Below are 22,197 nucleotides of genomic sequence, written 5' to 3'. Positions count from 1 at the left end.
ATTTGACACTCACAAACTTTAGGGTGGGACAGCAAACTGATGAGCGATATGAGAGAACACTGCAACTAAAATATTTAAGACACTAGGCCCAAAAATATTTAAGATATTATACACAAGTTAGAGTCCAGAAGTAAGGGAGAATGGGATAAGATGAGCCACTTTTTACATTTGACAAGCATGTTTCAAATAATACTTTCTATATATACCTCAGGTTGTTGCGTACCCATGAGAATTAAAACAATGTATTTAATAATAACGATCAATCAAAAAACAAGTAGTAATAGACACAAAAATGACACAAAATCAACACATTTTGAGAACATTTTGAATGTTGTTAATGCCATCAATTGAACATGGAAAAAAACGTCATACTTATAAAAGCAAATAAAACCATTTGTGTGGACTTGTTCAACATCCCAAGATGACATTTTCAGTAAGAATTAAACTGTAACCTTCATGTGTTGGCTATAGAGAGATTGCATGTCTAAATGTGCTTTTGTGTACAACATATCTGTGTGTTGCTTACAGTTAACATTTGTCAACAATTAGGTATTTATCACATTAACACTGCAATACAGTCATCGAACATTAACTTGGAACCGTTAGCACTTGGCCAGATCGCCATTGTGGAAATTTATACGGCACACCTTTGATAGTTATCACTCTTATTACAGTTTTTATCGATTGCTTTGATGCAGCAGTCAACTCAAACTCCACATTTTCAAAACAGTTAACACACAGGCCGAAACAGTGGCACTCATGGTCAAAAGGACTCATTTTGTTTGTAAAAGGCTCTAACCGCGCCAAAACATTTAAAATATGCAACAAAAGCTAATTTTGCCTTCAAATAACACAACTTGCAAACAAGTGTATGAGCTCTTCCAATCAACCGTTACACAGTGGACAACAAAATACAAAATACAGAACTCAGTGCGAATCAGTGCACCATTGCTTGTCATTGTGGCCTATTACTCTATGTAGCTTTCATGTCAGTGCCATTTGTTGTCAAATTTGCCTTCTTGCAAAGAATTGAATCCAGAATCAGAAATGCTTTGATGCATTTTTTTTCGAACTGTGGCTGAAAACTGAAATACTGTAATTATTACACAAAATACATGGAAACCAAAATAAAATCTATTAGAGTATAAGAAAATAAGAAAGCTGGTAGTCTCATAGTTCACAAAACATTTCTGCAGCTTCACAGCAAGCATTTTCCTGAACAACTGACCTGTTTTAAAACATAGAAAAGAAGTTAAAGATATAAAATATTACAGTAAAGTATGACAATCTATTACTTTAGAGTATAAGAAATAGCCACTATTGATACTCAGTCTCTTCTTTCTTGACGATGGGGCCACTTGGCCTCATCCACATCACATTCATTATCCTCTCTTGCAATGAACCAAGGGAAAAATCTTCTTGCATGCCATCCAACCTTGACATTCATCTGCACCTGTTTCTCACTCTCATCTGCCTTAGACCTCTTCAATCCATGTTGGCAAAGAACAACACAGCCGCTGCACTTATTACAGTTTTTCTTGATTGCTTTGAACTGTCTAAACAAACTGGAATCCACTTGGTTTTCATCATCACTGTCTCAGCAGAGCCCAAGACACCTCTTGCAAATGTGTTAACCCTTTGTCATTGAATTGACACATTTTCCCCACCCTTTTGCAGAACAGTTAACACGGATGTCATTCAAGCAGTCCAAACTCCATTGTTTTAGCTATGGTAACCAAACAGAAACCATCTGTTCCTAACTATTAGAAACTACCTACATCAGTATGAAATCACTAAAGCACCTGTTTGACACTCCTTCACACAAATCTTCAATGAGCAATCAGTCTGCAGGCCTTAAAAAGTGCAGCGGCTGTGTTGTTCTTTGCCAACATGGATTGAAGAGGTCTAAGGCAGATGAGAGCGAGAAATAGGTGCAGAGGAATGTCAAGGTTGGATGGCATGCAAGAAGATTTTTCCCTTGGTTCATTGCAAGAGAGGATAATGAATGTGATGTGGATGAGGCCATGTGGCCCCATCATCAAGACAGAAGATCCTGAGTATAAATAGTGGCTATTTCTTATACTCTACAGTAATAGATTGTTATACTTTACTGTAATATTTTATATCTTTAACTTCTTTTCTATGTTTTAAAACAGGTCAGTTGTTCAGGAAAATGCTTGCTGTGAAGCTGCAGAAATGTTTTGTGAACTATGAGACTACCAGCTTTCTTATTTTCTTATACTCTAATAGATTTTATTTTGGTTTCCATGTATTTTGTGTAATAATTACAGTATTTCAGTTTTCAGCCACAGTTCGAAAAAAATGCATCAAAGCATTTCTGATTCTGGATTCAATTCTTTGCAAGAAGGCAAATTTGACAACAAATGGCACTGGCATGAAAGTTACGTAGAGTAATAGGCCACAATGACAAGCAATGGTGCACCGATTCGCACTGAGTGCTGTATTTTGTATTTTGTTGTCCACTTTGTAATGGTTGATTGGAAGAGCTCATACACTTGTTTGCAAGTTGTGTTATTTGAAGACAAAATTAGCTTTTGTTGCATATTTTAAATGTTTTGGCGCAGTTAGAGCCTTTTGCAAACAAAATGAGTCATTTTGGGTTTGAATTGACTGCTGCATCAAAGCAATCAAGAAAAACTGTAAGGCCTGTAGACTGATTGCTCATTGAAGATTTGTGTGAAGGAGTGTCAAACAGGTGCTTTAGTGATTTCATACTGATGTAGGTAGTTTATAATAGTTAGGAACAGATGGTTTCTGTTTGGTTACCATAGCTAAAACAATGGAGTTTGGACTGCTCAAATGACATCCGTGTTAACTGTTCTGCAAAAGAGTGGGGAAAATGTGTCAATTGAATGACAAAGGGTTAACACATTTGCAAGAGGTGTCTTGGGCTCTGCTGAGACAGTGATGATGAAAACCGAGTGGATTCCAGTTTGTTTAAACAGGTCAAAGCAATCAAGAAAAACTGTATTGGATTTAAAAAAGTACACATAGCAAAGCATGTGTCATTCTGTCATTTATTGAGATCCACTGACATGGTACAGAAAGAATCAGAGGCTCACATTGTTGTTTTGCATTCCACTAACACAACATTCATGCCTGATAAAGAAACAGTTTGTTACAGAAATGGCAGAAAACATCATCTGGGTTTTTCCTTCCATCTGGTTTCATACATGCAGCATGAGTATGGATTTCTACTGTTTTAACCCTTGTGCCACAGGTTTTCATCTTTCATGACAACACAGAAAAAAGTCAAACAAATCAAATGCATGTTCTTAAGAGTACGGCCAGAAATTAAATGTGTGCTCAAGTCTGGCAAACAGAAGGTTAAGATGTTTTTTTTTGGTTTCTGCAAACCAGCCTACAAAACGTCTTTTCCTTGTGTCTTTCCTTTGTTTAAAAACATCCACAGAAAGTAAACATGTGGAACAGAGCTGCTGATTGGTGCTTTTGGATTACCTATGAAAAGCTGTAAGGCAGACAAGTTCTTAGTTACAGGTGACACAAAGAGTCGCCAGCTCAGGAGTTGCTACAAATGTGACCACAGGCAACTCGTAACGACGGGCCGTTTCCAACCCGCAGTAACCCACATTCATGTGGTGCATAAAAATTGCATCCATATTAAAGGCACAGTTCAGCCAAAAGTTTAAATTTAACCATCATCTACTCACCCTCAGATAGATGGACAGTCAGGAGGAGTTTGGTTGTCCACAAGCTTCACAGCAAAACATCATATCAACATTCTCCTACACAACTGAAGTAGACGGGAACTTCTAAAAAAAACATAAGATGGCTCCATACCACTGGCAACTGATTTCTAAAGACCTTATTTACATCCTTTATAAAGCCGAAGTCTTCACTGTAGTTGCAGTGTGCATCACAGCTCACTATGTCTAAAGTGGGTGCATGAACTGATCAAAGGTGTAAATAAAGTATTTTTCAAATCGATTTGGGATCTCAGGGCTTCTGGAGACTTGGAGAATGCCAGACATGCTGTGTGGGGTCATTTCAAGTCCACATCTACTTCAGTTTTTAGGGAGAATGCTGCCAGGCTGTTTTGCTGTGAAGACCATGAATGGGTTTTTGGACTACGACACTTCACCCAACTTTCTGTCAGCACGAAGGCAAGTAGATAATGACTACATTTTCATTTTGTGGTGAACTTTTCCTTTAAAGAGGGAGAAGCTACAGGTATTATAAAGAATAAAATAATCACATCTGTGACTTGTGTCACTAGAGGCAGGCCAACTGTCGGGTCTCAGAAACTTATAAAAATGAAACAAAATGTGCTTACTGGTTTTCCATTTTGACATCATTTTGTCACAAAAAATTGTACAAAATTTTAGTGCAACAAGAACCTTTAAGTAAGGCCCAGGTGATGATCTTTGCATTGCCTTAACCTTCAACTTTTTAAGGCCTCCTTCACACACTGCATGCCTACTCTTTAGATTCACAACAGCAACAACAAAGAGTAAGTCCTGTTGCCTTTAAAGGTGCTCCTCCTCCTGATCATAATTTCAGGGTCGGGGTCTTGTGAAACCATTAAACACGGGCAACATTTCTATCATTTATGACCAACCATGCGATCAACATGATTTTCTTAATTTAACTGACACACATTTTATGTGCGTCTATTTCGGCCAGAGGTAACGCTTCCTTTAAAAGTTGCCATGTTGGTACAATTTGTCAAATATTAAGATCATCTCAGAGTGCAAACATGAACTCTGCACTAAACCAGAGATTAAAGGGAGATGCACTTGTTGACCATAAAGATTTAAGTGTTTGAAGAGGATGATATCCCCCCTCATTATCACTTGTGTGAATAGTCAAATACATATCCTGCAAAGTCATACTGTATGTCAATATTCTGTCCACTGATGCTAAGATGACTTCATGCCCAGGTTTAATGATGCTTCTGAGAAAAAAAACTAAAAAAGGTTCAATAATGCATCTCTTGATAAAAGGCAACAAAAGCTACAGTGTTGCGCCTTTTCTTCCTGAGAGCAAAGGGGCTCTGATCCAGGATCAGTGGTTATGTCGTAGTCGCGACATCTTCACTCTGAGGTAATCTGGTCTCAAATCAGCACCCTTGATTAAGGATACACTGTGAATAGAGAATTATAGCTGGTTCCTTGTCAATCAAACCCGTGGCCCTTTTGGTCAACAAGCCTCATATGAAAAAAATAAAATACAATAATAATAATAAAACATGCAACACTTCTTCATGTTCTTAAAACAAGCAAAACATACTGTAAGACAAGCCCATCGAAACACTGGTTATTCAGTCAGGAATATAGTTCTTTGCATTCTCCTCTCCGTTGCTACAGAGTACCTGATGCATGGTCAGTCGTCTTTTTTTCACAGTTTAAACATGAATCAATGAAGCTGGAAACTCTGTTGCTGAATATCTGATAAAATTAAAATGCAGAGGATGCAACTAAGTAGTAATGCCCTCTGTAACAACTATGAACCAGTTTGTACAGAAGTCCAAACCATTAAACAACTGCTATAGAGCAAAGCAGTATGGCCAAAACTGCTGCCAAAGTCATGAAAAATAGTGAAACACATTCTGTTGATGGGTCGCAGAACGGACTAAATGATTTCAGACTCGCAAAAAAAGGGCAATATTCCAGGAAAACTGCAGAACATAGTTTCTGTAGCCGTCACATGAAAGCTTTGTTTCGTCCAAAAGGCAGCTTTAGAGGAAGTATTTAGGTTTTTCTTCTTTTTCCACAGATGTGATCACATTTTTTGAAAATATGAATATAGCTGTTGAATGGATTTAATGAGCTTCAGCACACAGAAAACAACATGTGAAATTCAAGGTTAGAACTGTGAGTATTATAGACGGAAACAGAACGTGGTCATCCTCAGCCAGAATATGTTGACAATACACTTGAGAAAAGAAAGAGACCCCTCCAGAGAGAGGCATGACAAACACTGGAGCGGGCGACAGAAAGGCAGAGGTATAAGATGTGTGGCATGCAGTTGTGATTTTGTTGTCTTCAGAGAGGTTCCTCAGTTAAGCATCTCTCTTCGTAATCTTTTTTGCTCCTCCTGCTCCACCTCGTTTACTTCTGCTCCTCAATTTCTCGTTTGACTTCAGCTACATAATGGTGATCTTTCCCATGAGCCACCTCCATGATGGCAACTGCCTGTAGACAGAAAGAAAACTGAATTTACAATCATTTCAAAGACTAACTGTCACATTTACATATGTCTCCATCTTCACTTTGTCTTTATTAATACACCAGCAGACCAGATATGTGTAAATGTACCTTCTTCAGAGCTCTGATTCCGTGTGTCTTCTTCTCAAGCCCCAAATACAGACGTCCCAGTTTCAGATACATAGACGCCACATTTAGAGAGTAGGCTGGGTAGTGAACACTGTAGAGAGAATATAATTTATGCATCAAGCTTAACAGTGAATACCAGAGGAAACAAGATAAGATCTATAATTAATGCTACATCTAGTTTAGTTGTAGTGCAACAAAAATTTAGAACATATCAAGCGGAGAGAGTTCAGCAGTAAAAGATAAAAGATGTACCAGATGTGGCTGAAAGCTGTGTACCACAGAGGGACAATGTGTTTAGCGTTGTCATAGTGTGTATATTGTAGGTAGGACTAAGAACAAATAATGAGAAAATAGGTTATGCTGCATATAAGTATATAAATGTCAGTAAAACATGAACAACATCATTCTGAGCTGCAAAGTGCAGTTTAAAAAAGATTATTAAAGAGAATTAAACCTCATAGAGGTCTGCAGCAAATCTCATTACATAACTGGGGTGAAGTGAGGAACTGTAACCAGAGGAGCCAGATGGTTTGTGAAACAGAACCAGTTCTTAGAAACGGTCAGGAAAAGGGCAGGCACATTAAAAATAAATTAAAAAAAACATAGCAGGTGATTGGCTGAACCATCTGTTTATCGCTTTCTATTACAGCCCAACTTCAACCAATCAAACAGTAGGAGAGAGCCAGGTGGTAAATCATACTCTTGCCGAAGTCAGTCGAGAGAAGGGCGTAAACATGTTTTTGAGAAAAAGTCTTCAGTGCTGTTCTTTGCTCTTCTTTTAATAAAGAAAATCCAGTTCTGATATCACTGCTACACTAACCTCTAATGCCAAGTTCACTCTACAGAATTTAAACCCTGATCTTGTTCAGTTTGCCAACAAAAAGCCCAAGATCAGAGGCTGCTCTGCGCAATGACGATCTTTATAGTTTTGACAATATCAACACACATGCTGTTAGTATTTGTAGCTGTGACTTCTTGCTGAACCACAGTTTCTGCAGACAGTTTCTTGGTTTCATTGCCAAAATAATCCTTGCTGCCCATCATCCTAATCCATCCTCTCACTCATATTCTTTTCTTATTCTTTCTTTTTCTCGCTGCAAATCAACATGAAAAACTAATTGGACTGCGTCATTCCTGTGTCACATCTCGTGTGTCTGATCTTGTAATGTGTAACCCCCCTGCCACTGATCAGTCATGAACTGTGCGAAGCAAGACTCCAAGACTAGAGATAACAAGACAGATAGTTGTTACTATGAGCAGCACAACTTCGAAAGTTGTGCATCGGGACCCAGGCATAATAGAGCCGCTACTGTTTTTTTTCCAACAAACAGTTGCTTCTCTCACTGGTTGTCACAACCAACAAAAATCCGTAGCTGCAAGTAGTTCCTCATAGGACGCTGACTGGTCCAAACCACTGTGGTTCAGCCACAAGCACAGAGCTTGAAGCCCGGAATGATTGAATTCTGAATATTCATCTGGACCATTAATCAAATCACACTGCCTCCAGAAATATACTTAGTTTACATTTCTAGTGCAAAGAGGCTCATCTATTCTGATTTTAATGGATCAAGTGTAAAGAAGTCAGAGATCTGTATTGAGATCAAATTCTTACAAATGGGGTGACTGTCAAGAGTGTTGCTGTACAACTGATTGACTTATCTTACAGGACCTAATGTATCTTCACCAGATCCCTCACAGATCACTTTACCTGTATGGCTGAACAATCTTTTCTCCGTAGCTCATAGCTCCATCCCAGTCCTGCATATAGAGACAGACACCCATGGCCTGATACATCATGTGCAGCATGTAGACGTTGGTGTCAGCAAATATCGCTCCCATCTTCTCGAGGCTGAGCTCACACATCTCCAGCAGCTCACTGGGGGGTGCCATAGAGTCAAGGACACAATGACACAAACAATGTAGCTAAATGAAGAGGATGTTGGGATGTAAAAGGCTGTCCTTGATAAAGACAGAAGTTGCAGAGGAGGAAGGGAATCAGAAAAAAAATGGAAACAGGAGTGTGAAAAGGAAATACAGTTATGAGCTGAGGAAGAGGATATTCTTGTAGTGCTTGGCTCTCCTGAATTCCTCGATTACATTTTTGGCATAAAGGACCATAGATCGGATTTCCTCCGGCTCTGGTGGAGAACTCAGCTTCCTGATCTCCATTTTTTCTTTATCCTGGAAATGGATGAAAAGAAATCATGAAGAGTAGGAAACAGATTAGGAATGTGTGTAGTAACATATAATACAGAAGATACTCTAAAGGTGTATTTTGATTCTCTACATCCTTCAAAACACCCAGGTTTTATTTTCTGTCCCAATTTTGGGCTGAATTGGAAGCATCTGGTTTCTACAGTCGTAATATATACAGTATATTAGCATGTTAGCTTATGTAGTATGGGATCTGGACACAGCTAATCAGTTCGTTTGAGAGTATAAGGTCAAATTTCAAACAAAGGAAGGCACATGAGACACTGATATTTCTCACTTCCATGGAGCAAAAAAGTTTCTGCCACATTTACATTCTAGATATCAATGATTAAAAACATTATAAAGGTGTATGAGTCTGACAAGTGAAAGGTACCTTTGACTTGGAGGTGCATTCAGTACACTGGCATGTGAAGAAGTAAGAATCTAACAACCTCTCTTTCCTGTCCTCTGTCGGATAGAGCAGGTCGATGTAACTGTTGAAGATCTACAGTGCACAGAGAGAGAAGGAGGTGAAAGACAGAAACAAAAATTACAAATGTATAAGAATCTGTAGTTCTTCCTGATGTTTGTGGTCTCAAACTGGCTGTCACTGAGAAGCATCTTTGTGACAGTGTTTACTTACCTCATCTCCAGGGTTTATCTCTTGAACAGCTCGGACCTCAGCCACCGTGCCTTTGTAGGTCACTATGACATTCGGGCTACAGCTGTGATTCATCAGCGCTACACTGTAGGGAAGAGAGGAAAGAGGAGAGGCGCAATAGCTTAAGATGGGTTTGTGAAATCACAGAACTGTAATAAAGGCGGGCCTACATGATGGTTTATGTATATGCTACGCTGACTGAAACAATGAAACAAATCAGATGTCGATGTCTTACACAAGAGGTGATTGATAAGTTCACGGCCTAAGAAAGAAGGAGATGAGTTATACAACTCTTGTTCTATGGTCAATGGAGTGATCACACAGACGGTTTTAATTTAACAAGTTTTGTGGTATTTCTCCTTCAATCAAAGCACTGTCTGAGAAAATGGACAAGCCCAGACACCCACATTGGCAATGGCTGCCATCTAAGAATGCAAATGTAAACTGGCCAACAAGCCCCATTCACCTAGTTTGACACACTTGGACCACAACCTCCTCCCAAAGATGAAAAAGAAGTGTCAGTATGCTGCCCAGCCGTCAGACTGAGTGTGTAAATGTAGAAAACAGCTGCCTCTCGGAGCTAACGTTAGCTCTGGCTAGCTTGCACACTTTCTATGCCAGCAGCAACTTGGTCTTTGGCTGCGAGCCTCAGACATGGCAGCAGAGTGCTTGCTCCTAATCTTGTACAGCATAGTACTACTGAACTAATGGTTAACCATTGACATCCCTAATCATGAAACTATCAGTCATCCTTTGTAAGCAAATTAAATAAAGCACTGAGGAGGGGATTTAAAATTGTCAAATACAGCTCCTTCCAATTCTATCAGTAGTGCAATACACTGATGAATGGATGAACTGTTGTTAACACTGAATACTTACTCTGGAAAAACAGCTGATCCCAGATGGGAGAGCTCCTCATCCTCTATGGTAAAACCATTACAGTTAACCTGAAGACAGAATAAAGGCCAGAAAGAGAAGGAGGGATGTGGCAAGAAAGAAAGATGGGTGAGTAACATGATGATACAACTTGCATCACCTTTTATTCACTTATGTTGTAACATCCCCACCACAGAGGAGGAGGAAATCCGGTAGTAAGAGACTGAATGAAGCTGTGAGATAAGAAGAGGCTGATGGTGTAGCATGGACAGAAAGGAGACAGCAGCTCTGACAGACCGATCAAATTAAAAGAGCTAAACACTGCAGAATTAAACTGACCAGATGACCGTGTGTGTGTGTGTGTGTGACGTAAATCCTGGTTTGACTTCAACATGTGCTTAAATGTATATCTGCCAGCAACTGCAGGGACAGCTGGGGATGATGTAAGGGCAGACAGAGTAAGAGCAGTGTGCACATGAATACATGTTATATTTGCACACTGTGGGTCTAAATGTTTTTTGTGTATTTTGCAACCTTGCAAGTCCTTTCACAGACCAAGAGAGGTCAACACCTGTCTGTCTGTCAGCCAAAGCCTTTGATGCTCTCCTGACCAATCACATGACAGTAAGAAAAACACACCCAGGATCCTGGATCCTTGTTGGAACAGGTTTTAAACAAGTTGTTATTTGGCGAACATTGTTCTATAGAGATTACACTGGTGTGTTGTCAAGTTTTTTTTTACCTGTGCAAAGAGTTCAGTGAGAGCCTGATCGTCGGGGAGGTCACTGATGTGTCTGGAGTAGAAGTGGTGCAGAGCTGCAATGTCTGTTTGGTTCATCTCATCCTTCTCACTGTCCATCTTATCTAAATCTGGAAAAGACAATGGACAGACAGAAAAACAGAGTCAGAGGAGATGACAAAGAAAGAGACAAATTAAGGACTTTCCATTTGCTAAAATTCAACACAGCATAGCTTGACAAGGATCAATGCTGAAAGATGTTACAACACTGAGACATGGATATAATGAGAACTAGCAGGCTTTACTGAAGCTCACAGACAACAAACGGAGAGAGAGATGCTTCTCAACTGTGCTGCTGAGTTACAGTGATGAAATATCAAAAGAGCTTCAAACTCTATTCTAGCGTAATATACATTTTAAGAACTTTTAATGGTGAAATGTCTATCTTAACAAATATTCTAGGCCAAGTTGCCTGAAATTCAAACACAGGATTTCAAGGACCCACCAGGACCATCAATGGGGAAATGGGATAACTCAAAAGGCAGGTGATAAATGTAATAGGACAAAATATAAATGTTACTCCACAATTATATCTATATATGTTTTGTCACCACTATCATAATAATTTAGTGTAGCATAATCATATAGCATATAGTACAACCACTCAGTGTTCGTAACGCGTGGGATATGCTGTTGCTATAGGCCATGTGTCATTGTCAGTCACACACACTTGCAGTCTGCTGGCAGCAGGCAGCAGCTGGTCACTGATTTGCTTTGTGAGCATGAGAGACAGGTGTGAAGGTTAATTCTGTGACAATCCTCTGATGACACATCTGAGCCAGCTAACACTAAATGATAATACCAAATGGAGCAGAGAAAACAGTTTGTGGGCACTTAGACAAACAACAGTCTTGTTTTTGTTTGTGTTTGACAAATACATACATCTAATCAATTGACAGTTTATGATTAGGATTATTAGGAGCAGCCTAACATGTATTTTCAGGTCTAATATTTTTTGTAATCTGAATACCACAGTTGAGTGAGCCACTGGTTAAAAAGGCACCATAGAAACAAAACAGAAAACACTGTAATAATGTTATAAATCTGGCTGTCTGATTTAGTTTCCTTTCTACAATTCTTTACTGTAGTTATGGGCTGACATAATAAATATGGATCAAATACATCACCTAAGAGCTTCACAGTACAATCACAGTCTCCCAGAGAAGAGGGTTGAGTACATTGCTCAAGGGCACAGTGGCAGTGATTTTTAAAGAAGGGGAAAATGGAAATTACAGAACCCAGAAGCTTGGGATTTGAGTCCCCAGAGCTCTGCAGAATCGGAGTGAATAAAAAGAGACAGAACGAGGACTGGAGGCTACAGCAGAGGATATTAATAGACACACTGCTACAACTGCAGAGACACAGAAAGATTGCGCACATACACACACACACACACTGCACCATGTAACTAAAAGTGCACGCAAATGTAACTAAACATGCACGCTCATGTATTCATACACACACAGACATACTTACGAGATTCAAACTCTTTGAGCAGCAGCAGTCTTTCTGAAGGGGTTCGATCTGTTGTGACTCTCTGAAAAGTCAAACACATGAGATCAGTTAAGGCAAGACCGCAAATCACACAAAATCAAATACAAAATAACCAAATTTAAGATCAATTAAGAAATAATGAATACACTATAACAAAACAACAGCAGGTAAGCACTATACTTTAATTCAAACTGAGGAATCATCACAACACAACAAGCTTATGTTAGTTTGTGTTAATGAACTGTTTGTATCAAGTGGCTCAAAGGTCCAATCTAACATGTGTCCTTTCTGGAGTCCAATAAGTGAGTAGCAATGATATGACAACCATGATAAGACTTTGATATTCACACAAAGGTATTCAAATGAACCTAAGATGAGTTAAGTCATTACATCGCTGTTCGCTTGCATAAAATATGGTTACGCTCAGAAGATTAACTTATTATCAAGCAACCACTTATTTTATTTGACTTTTTATCTTCTTTAAAGTTTGTTTAAAGGTTCTAAAGAATTTCACATAACTTCTTTCAGCCAGCAGCTTTCAAATACAGGCTGGCAGTTTTAAGTTTCGTTACATTCATGATTACATGAACCTCACAGGTATAACTACTAACATTATTCATAATATTACAATATTGTTTGACTCTCATAGCTGTCCTATCAATATAAAGGCTAAAAGAGCAAAGAATACTCTTTAAATGAAACAACAACAACAACAACAACAACAACAACAAAACATAACTTTCCATTTCCAGTTGTTTTTCTCTTTAGTCTTTGATTTTGTTTCGTTTTCAGTGTGCTACTCTTAAAAGTTTAAAATGTGCTTTCCTAAAAAAAGGGCACAGTATTGAATTAATATTTTCTCTCTTTGTCTGAAACTACATAGACATACATGTTGTCCATTATCTGAACACTGAAACATTTTCACACCTGCTTCTTATTTTACCTGTTTCATGATTAGTCTAGCGACCAGTCTGACTGTCTCAGACGGGCACCAGTTTTCCCCGTAGGCAACCATAGCTACACACTCCAGTTTATGCATAGGCCAATCGCTTCTCTGCATAAACACATAAACACAAAAAGACAGAAATAACAACAGTTAGCAACTCTCCGTTCTTACAGCAGGACAATACATGAAACAACTGCTTTAAACAGAACAGGCAAGAAGTTGAGGGTAAAAGAGAGAGAGAATTAAATGAACACAGTAGGCATGAAGTGTGTGCATGCACAGACTGTATTAATGCTATATTAATAATAACATTATCTCTGCCTATTCTTATCCTTTTGTGTTATTTGAAAACAGACAGCTGAAATGTGCATGAAGCTACATTTGGACCTCCAAACCTCTCATCACTAATACTTGCATGAATGCCTTCCACAAACCTAGGGAAAAGGCTGTTTACTGGAGCAGTAACATGTAGTCCGCTCCTTTAGTTATTTGTGGAACCTGGCACACATCATCACACGAAAAAAAAGCAGCAAGCCCTCTTACCTGACAGTCGACATTGCAGTAGTAGGCTTGCTTACACTTGCCACATTTAAAAAGATCTTCTCTCCTGTAATGACATTAAGACACAACATTTTACTCCTCAACGGCTGTCAGAAGTGGACTGGGTCACCAACATGAAACACCGCAGTAATATCTGGAGAGACGTTTTGTCTGGACGCTTTCCGGTTGGTTGACGTGGGATTAAATTAAAACGTTCTTTTCCCACATTTACAAGAACTTTGCACAGTCGTTTTTATCATGATGGTGAATAAGACAGTCTTGCAGTTTTGTTTTCAAACACTTTCAGAAGTTAGTTTGTTTCCAAAACTTTGAATTTATTCATGATGGCTTGATATACTTTTGAATAAGAAGCTCCAAATCAGTTCCACACCAGCTCTATAAACATTTACAGAACATCTTAATAAAACAAAAGGGCCATTTTGAAAACCACAAAGGATTACGGGAGTCACAAAGACGTCCACCCCCCTCAATTCACACATGCACCCCTGGCCTTCTCATCTCCTCTACGCTCGTAGGACACATGGACAACTATATTTAGCTCCCTAACCTTTTACTGCTCCACAAACCTGAATGGCAGCCTGGGTAGGACGCATGTGCATGTATGAAAGCGAGTGGCTGAGTGTGTGAGAGGGAGTTCATTTGATGCCATAATGGCTCAAAAGAGTGCGATCTCAACAAGCACCAGTTTAACCTTTCTGTATGTTTTGAACTAATTGTGCCTACACACACCTACACATGTCAATACTCTCTGGATGTTGTAGGCAGGCCTTTCAACCACTTAACATCGTACACTGTTTGAACTACACACACGGATCAAATTCGGGTTATAATTATGTTGTTATCATGAATGAGCAGAACTCTTAACTTGAAATAGAGGCAGACTTGACATCATAAAGGCTAGCTGCAGTCTTTCTACTGCTAGGTGCATAAAAAGCAACAGATCGTACATAAACAAAAGGCTTAAAATCAGTGAAGTGTTCCTTTAGTGGAGTAAACAACTTGAACATGTGATAAGATTGTACTAGCATGTTAATGGCCTCATTTCGACCACGTTAAGCTTGCTGTGCGTGAATGCTGACATCTTTTTGAGACTCTCTGGACTCTGCAGTGCTCCTAACACAGTGCTGCAGTGTCAGTCAGGTGAGCTGCCTCACCGCACTGACCCATTTCAGTCTGCACCAGCTCGGTAGGTGTCCAGAGGTTCACAAGCTAACCTAGCTTAGGTACTGAGGTTAGCCAGCGCTCTGGACCGGACACATCACTTCTCTCTGCTGCTGCTGCTGCTGCTGCTTTAATTAAGCTAGGCTGAAAGAAAGCCCGAGGCTGACTGTGACAGAAGTGTGTTTTCTAGTTGTCCAGAGGTAGGATGTTACCTGGTGAAGCAGTTCTCACAGTGCGCTCCTCTCTCATTCACTGTCAGCACGTAGGAGTAGGCAGGGCAGGCGAAGACCAGCTCCCCCACCGCGAAGTGCCTCACCGCCCGCAGGCCTCGGTTTTTGTCCGGGCTCAGGAACCTCTCCGTGCCTTCTATACCTTCGTTCTTCATGGTTTTATTCTGTTCACGGTTCTTCCGGCAGATAGTACCGACCACCACCTGTGTCTGCTGACTGCTCTAATCAGCTTCTGTCCGAGCTGCTGCCGCTTCTTCTTCTGCGCTCCCCGTGTGCGCGCGGTGCGGCTCTCAACGCCCCCTGCTGGCCGCGCGACGACACGATCCAATCAGTGCATGCAGGCTCTGACTGCACTGGGGCTGCAACTAATAATGATTTCTATTAATAATTATTCCGCTACATCATGTTAAAAAACAAATAAAACATTAAATAGCCTTTCTAAAATGTTAAGATTCTTCATTTAATATCCAATTTGAGAAAGAAAAGCAGCAAATCCTGAAGCTGGAACCAGCAAACGTTTGACATTTTTGCTTGAAAAGTGATTGAAACAATTAATCCATTCTCAAAATAGTTGGTGATTAACTTTCTTACAATTCACCAATCGTTTAATCAACCATTGTCTGCCCCAATACAAAAAGCGACCAGACATGCCAACACACATAATCACTGTATGCTTGTGTGCTCTGCCTGGATTTTATGTCTCTGTTGGTCAGACCACGTCCCCTCTGGACCGGTTTTATCCTGCATGTGTCTCTGCTTGTGGGGTGCAAAATGTGAAAATTATGCATTTAAAAAATTTAGCAAATTTTCCTCACATTTGAGACATAAATCCATGCATGAGGTTGTATGTAATTGCTAAAAATATGTTTGTATGTTAAAAAAATAAGATTAAAATAAAATAAATATTAATAAAAATATTAAAGCTTGATTTTGAATGCTACATATTGTAATGTACTACATACGTTGTCATGTTTAAACTACCTGGACTTTGTGTCTTCTTAACATTGTTTTGTATTAATTCTCTGCATTGTACGTGTCCTACTTTACTCACTCCTTTGATTCCTTAATAATTTAGCCTGCTTTCTCCTGTCTTACATGTTGTGTGTTTTATTTATCAGATAAAATTAATTGTATTCATATAGCCCACAATCCCCTTCACATTGCCTCAGCGGGCTTTACAATCTGCACAGTGAACAACATCCGGTGTCCTTAGACACTTGGTTCAAGTGAGGAAAAACTTGCCAAATTGATTAAAAAAACAACATTTTAACAGAGAGATAAAAAAGGATGGAAGAAACCTCATGAAGAGCCACACAGGAGGGAGATCCCTCTGCAGACATGCAAAAGATGTCGCCAGTATAGGACTGCAAAACTGTCACAGTTTACAAATTGCACTGACAGAATATCTGATACAAATTATTTTATGACATAGAGTACTTTAGAGGTGCAAAATAATGAACTACATTTACTTTAGTACAATTCTGAGGTAATTATATTTCATCTTTTGTTGCTCCACTACAATTCAGAATACTTCTTACTCCACTACATTTATTAATAACAGTTAATAAAAAACAATAACAGTTTCTCATCCCCTCCAGATTAACAATGCAAAATGTAATATAAAAACATATGTTGTACTATTACACATGAATGCATCAGTAAAGACAATCCATTATGATGACCATTCTAAAATAGCCACTGTACAATGGGTCGAACATTATCAGCCTGTCAGATGATCCAATCGGATATTCAGCATCTGACAATCAGACTCAGTGTTCTCAGTGTTTAATCCAGTTGCAGATACAATAAAATAATTTAAAAGGGTTATACTTTGGTTCTATTGCAGCAGCCTGTAAAGTAACTATAAACTAAAGTTATCAAATAAATGGACTGGGAAAAAAAGTACAATATTTGCCTTCAAAACATCGAAAATTTAAGTACAATAAGTGAATGTACTTCGTTACGTTCCGTTACAGCATCTGGCTGGTTGGAGGTCAGTCTGCTTTTGTTACAATATAACATCTTACCCAGAGTGACAGCATTTGACTGATGGATGGAGAAAGTTCCTTCTTTAAACATTAACATCTCAGAAAAAACATTAATTTCTCGTTTAGCTGCCACATCTTCCTTTTCCTGAACAACAGAGCATTTTGCAGATAGAGGTCCAGATTTATTGTTGCATAACTGTAAAAACTGCAACTGACAAAAACAGAAACATCAATATTCTCTGTAACTCCACATTTCTTGTGTTGGTGCATATGTTTCTGTTGCAACATCAACCCGCTGAGGCAGACCAAAAGACTCGACACCGCTTAGTTTATATATATAAATGCTTTTATTTAAGTTAATCATTTCTCCTCATTCAAAGTTGAATTTCTGCAGTATCTATAAAACAGGAAACAGTTAGAAGCGCTGTACAGTCTGACAACAAAACTAGGAACCGCAGCTGAGTACACTGTGTATATATGTACATACTGTACACACACGGATGTAGGTATATACAAAAATATACACTTTTACATGTGCGACCCCTCGTGCCATATCATTCAGTGAAGCCACGTTAACATCATGTCCCTCCCTGTTGATTCAAATGTTATCAGTCATTACTGGTTGATGAGACTCGTACAGTATAGTGTCTTATGTGCATGTTAAGCCCCTCTTGTGTCCCTCGATCACACGTTACTGTCCCTCGTAGCAAAAGATGGAGAAGCTCAAGCAGTCCTGAACTGGATGTCTCAGCGGGGCTTCTCACACATCAGAGGGGGGGGGGGGGACTCGTCTTCTTTCAGTCCTAAGAGGATTTGAGGTGGTCTGAAGGGGAAAGACATCCTTCAAACTATGACATTACTCTTCTCCTTGTTTCAAGGAAAAAAGCTGGGAGAACACAAAGCTTGACCTTCACAAATCCTCTGTCGTTAAAGTCCATCAAATCAAACCATTGATCGTTTCCCTCCAAATACACAGTGAGTATGAATGAAGTCCTACTGGTGCGGTGGGGAAGACGCTCTTGTTCGCTGACTGGTGTTCAGTTAGACGCTCCATCTTAGTGTTGATTATGATGCTCTTCTGCAGGATTGGCAATATTCTTCCTCTCTTTAAAATAATACTATTAGCCATTTCCAAAGTGCCTAAAAAGACATTTTGCAGTCTAATTTAAAGACATAAATTTAGTGTGTCCATTTTATAACTGACACCAGATCAGCTAGTGAGCGTCGTCCTGCCACCAGGTGTGTCCTACAGGTCGAACTGAGACTGGGAAGAACGATGAAATCCACAACAAACTGTAGCCGAATGAGTCCTCTGCCACTCATTCATTAATTCCGGAGACGTCGCTCTCTTTCATTCGTCCTCATACAGAGAAAAATAGGAAGGAAGCTTTGGCACACTGTGCTAAAGATGTAAACATTTAATCATCCAACCAAAATGAGGCTACAGTCATTTCCTCTGTGTCGAACATAAAAAGAATAAAAAATTTAAAAAAGCAATATTTTCATCGTTACAAGAATAAGACCAATTTTTTGAAAAAAGGAAAGGCTTCAAACAACACATGTGAACTGTTGGCCACTCAGGTGTGACTGTTCAGTCCCCACCGCCTGTTTGTTTTAAAAAAAGGGCTGAATCAGATTTTAATCAACAAAACTAAGGACAAAAAAAGAATGTGATTAATAAAAAAAGTCTGAAACTCATCAAAAATGTATCTTGAGTCCCTTTTTTTGTTTCTTTTTTGGTTTTCTACTTGTTCCCCACAAGAAGTGTGACAACAGGGGGCGCTGTACACCAATAAAAACATGTTATCCTCACTGATGAGGACCATGGGGTCAGATCCTTTGACCTACACGAGGTTCTCACAATAAGTTTCAGAATCAAAAGTTAATACTGGAGTGTCAGAATGACACCACTGACCCTCATGACCAGATCAACATCTGACATCATATATATGAAAGAGATGTAAAGGAACAACTAACTAAGATGATAGTGCCTGCACCCAACGCATCAGAAGAAATCAAACTCCAAAGCAAAACCGCAAACATTTTTTTAAAAAATGTGTGGAAAGATGGCAGCATTAATAATGTGTGGTAGTGCAGTGTACTCTACCAACGCACACTTCAATTCCAATCAGCTCTTCAGTATTACAATTATTGATTTGCAACATTTTTATAAGATAAGACAACTTTTTCTTTTTTTTTTCCAAAACAGAATGGCAAAAACAAACCCTTTTCCACTATTTCTCAGTAAATTCACCGCATGATTAGCACTAAATTCAAACCGAAACCACCCTAAATCCGCTTTGGGGCCCCACGAGTCTGGTCACCACAGCAACACAACACTCTCCCTCACATCTAGGTTCACCTTCGGGTCCTTTGGCCTCGTACCCGCAGGCCCACAATGCAGCAACCTATCAAGTCACAGGATAGGCCATTCAACCAGCTGCCGTCTCAGCCGCACCTCCCTCCACACTGCTCACTATGCATTACAGGTGGATGAATGTGTAAGACAAGGCGTATATAACAAGTCCAAAGAACAAAAGGGAAGAAAGAAAAAAGGCAGGTGATGGATCAGGGGGGTAGAAAAGTGTCAGACGATACAGCGAAACAAAAAAAAAACCCCAGAAAGATAAAAGGAGTATTTATGAGTAAGGATCGTGTGAGGACATTTAAAATTAGAGGACACTTGAGGCTGCAACATGTGATTTCTGTCGTACAGTAAATCAGCTCAAAAGACGTTTTATGTTAATCCAGTTGCCTTGAAGCTGCCAAGTGATGAGTCGCTCCAAAATGTAATCAAAAACAATTTCCCCAAATGGCACCATCGTTACTCATCAGTGACTAACAGCACAGAGGATCACAGAAACCAAGGAAAGACTAGCGTTGTAAACAGACATGTGCGCTGTGAATAGTATCAGTAATACTATGGGGTAACAGAAAAAAACTGGCACAATGCTGTTTGGCGACACTGAAATATCATTATGAGAATAAAGTGGCTCGCTAAAATAAACAAGACGCGTTCTCAGTTTTCCGAGCGGTCCTGCGTGTGCAATCAAAAAGAAATCTGCTCACCTCCGTCAGAAACAGAGCGAGGACAAACAGTAAAACCTTGTTTATTGCAGTTTCACACTTCTGAACAGATGGCTCATCTAACAGGCACAACTAAGAGAAGAGGAAGAAAAACACGTGGATGGAAAACACGACTACTGACTGTGAGAAACTGTGGGAACCTTTTGGTGATACATGCAGCTTTTCAGAACACATGTGCATGCACATTTCATACAGTTTGACTAAAGTCAGTGCTTTTTTCTTTTTTGCATGACATCTGTTCTCAGGCTGGAATAATCAAGGCTTTACTTTGTCAACAAAAAGAGGGATATCAATATTGGCCACGTACGAGCACCAGTGTTTCCTTCTGTTGCCGTGCGAGAGCATATGATCCTACAGCCTACACCCGTCGGCTCGAGGGAAAAAGCTGCAACTTTCAATGCCGTTTGAGTGTGATTATAAGACGTTGACCCTTCCTACTAAGCCAATACAGACAGGCAAATGGAAAAATTATCTGTGCAGGAAAAGGAGATGTACAAACTGAACTGCAGCGTCAGAGAGCAGCGATCATGTGAAGGAGAACTCCTTTAATCGCTTCTCTTGTTCCTGAAACACAAAACATCCTTCTGAAATTTTGGTTCCATAATTCTTTTGACAGAAGTAAACAAAAAAGACAGGAGAGATTTTTTTTCTTGTTTCGTTTAGAGACATAACGGTGTAGAAGTGACGATGCTGCAGCAGCCAGTGCCACAGCGTGAAGACAAACAGTAAACCCTGAGGGCGGGCTTCAAGACACTTCCTGGTTTCAGGAACTGCACTTCCGGCCAATCCGGTGTCAGGCCCCATCCTAATTAGAGAAGCTCCTCCCTGAAGCCCCTTCCCCTCCCACCCCAAGACACAATCTGTAGGAAAGACTGTATAGAAAACAAAGCAGAACACACAGCTTTAATTCCCTCCACCTCGGCTGATTTTTTCTCTGTTGATCCTGTAAACCAATGAGAGTAAAACGAGAGGAAAAGCTCAAGGAATCAAGTCCATTTCCTCCCTTCACGTCACTCTACGCCCAAAACTCAACGAAAACCACAACAGAGGTGTGGTGAAAAACAGAGAGAGCACCGGAGGGGAGCGACCACACCGAAATCCAATTCTTTCTTGAGATCAAAAAAAAAAAAAAAAAAAAAGAGCTCCTGCAAACCTCCATAGAGAATCAACAGCAAGAAATAAAAAATATTAATAGGAAAATAAAATAATTACAAAGTAAAAACATTTTTTCACCAGCATTAAAGAAAGTTAAAGAACAGAAAAGATTTCACTCGCCATTTTCACCTGGAACCATCAATGAAAAAACACTGAGGTATGTAGTTTGGATGGAAAGCTTCTTTCCTCATCATGATCATCACCGTCTACACCCATCCACCAAATACAGTCAGTTTCCTGTTTACTCCATTTTGGTCTACAAGCCCCTCCCCCACTGGGTGTGGCTCTTTGTCTTGTTTATTTTGCAGAGGGGGAGAGGTGTATAGACCTGCCTGGCTGCATCTCTGAGGAAGAGCGAGAGGGATCCGTTAATCCATCAAGTTTTGTCTTTTCTCCTCAAGTCCGTTTCCATCTCTTTATCCGGGCCTCAGAGTCTGTCTGTGTCTCTATCCAATATCCAACTCTTCCCAGGGTCTCTAGCGCCCCCTATGATTGTAAATTCAGGGTGAACTTCCACTGTTGGTTGAGGCTCGGGCTGCAGACTTCCACGGTGAGTCCGCCCATCCTGGCACTGCGGCTGTCGAGACAGAGGTTACTGCCCACGTGGCGAAGCTTTGAGTTGGACTCGATCTGCTCCCATTTCTGGTGAGACACAACAATGTCATGACGTAAACAAAGTGTAAAGGGTAACTATGCTAAATGCTTTTAGTTCAGTTCAGTCCCAGTCCA

At 39.8% G+C, this 22,197-nt stretch overlaps 2 protein-coding genes across 3 annotated transcripts in view; both read right to left on the bottom strand.

Annotated features, from left to right (window-relative positions):
- Positions 1-3,024: 3,024 nt before the first annotated feature.
- smyd2a (SET and MYND domain containing 2a) lies at positions 3,025-15,525 on the bottom strand. Its single transcript, XM_030415070.1, has 12 exons — positions 15,221-15,525; positions 13,830-13,893; positions 13,284-13,394; positions 12,323-12,383; positions 10,790-10,917; positions 10,051-10,118; positions 9,154-9,256; positions 8,905-9,015; positions 8,378-8,498; positions 8,026-8,200; positions 6,300-6,408; positions 3,025-6,176 (listed from the first exon to the last, which is right to left on the bottom strand). The coding sequence occupies exons 1-12, from the start codon at positions 15,391-15,393 to the stop codon at positions 6,093-6,095; spliced, it is 1,308 nt and encodes a 435-aa protein (XP_030270930.1). The 5' UTR covers positions 15,394-15,525; the 3' UTR covers positions 3,025-6,092.
- Positions 15,526-17,554: 2,029 nt separating this feature from the next.
- Positions 17,555-22,197, bottom strand: part of galnt2 (UDP-N-acetyl-alpha-D-galactosamine:polypeptide N-acetylgalactosaminyltransferase 2) — a 59,006-nt gene continuing 54,363 nt past the window's right edge. For both annotated transcript variants that reach the window (XM_030414524.1, XM_030414525.1), the window contains exon 16: positions 17,555-22,110. In XM_030414524.1, the coding sequence (XP_030270384.1) occupies positions 21,955-22,110 (156 nt within the window). In that variant the 3' untranslated portion in view covers positions 17,555-21,954. The remainder of the gene's footprint in view (positions 22,111-22,197) is intronic.

The sequence above is a fragment of the Sparus aurata genome, chromosome 4 (assembly GCF_900880675.1).
Source record: "Sparus aurata chromosome 4, fSpaAur1.1, whole genome shotgun sequence".
Lineage (NCBI taxonomy): Eukaryota > Metazoa > Chordata > Actinopteri > Spariformes > Sparidae > Sparus > Sparus aurata.
Note: the sequence above shows the minus strand (reverse complement) of the source record. Positions and strands in the feature narration are given on the sequence as shown.

What these genes read in the sequence shown, in the direction of transcription:
- smyd2a (XM_030415070.1), bottom strand. Translation starts at nt 15,393, where the DNA reads ATGAAGAACGAAGGTATAGAAGGCACGGAGAGGTTCCTGAGCCCGGAC. An exon ending in CTAGACTAATCATGAAACAG is followed by an intron (nt 12,384 to 13,283) that starts GTAAAATAAGAA and finishes TTGACTTTTCAG; the next exon opens with AGAGTCACAACAGATCGAAC. An exon ending in AATGCACCTCCAAGTCAAAG is followed by an intron (nt 8,499 to 8,904) that starts GTACCTTTCACT and finishes ATCCATTTCCAG; the next exon opens with GATAAAGAAAAAATGGAGAT.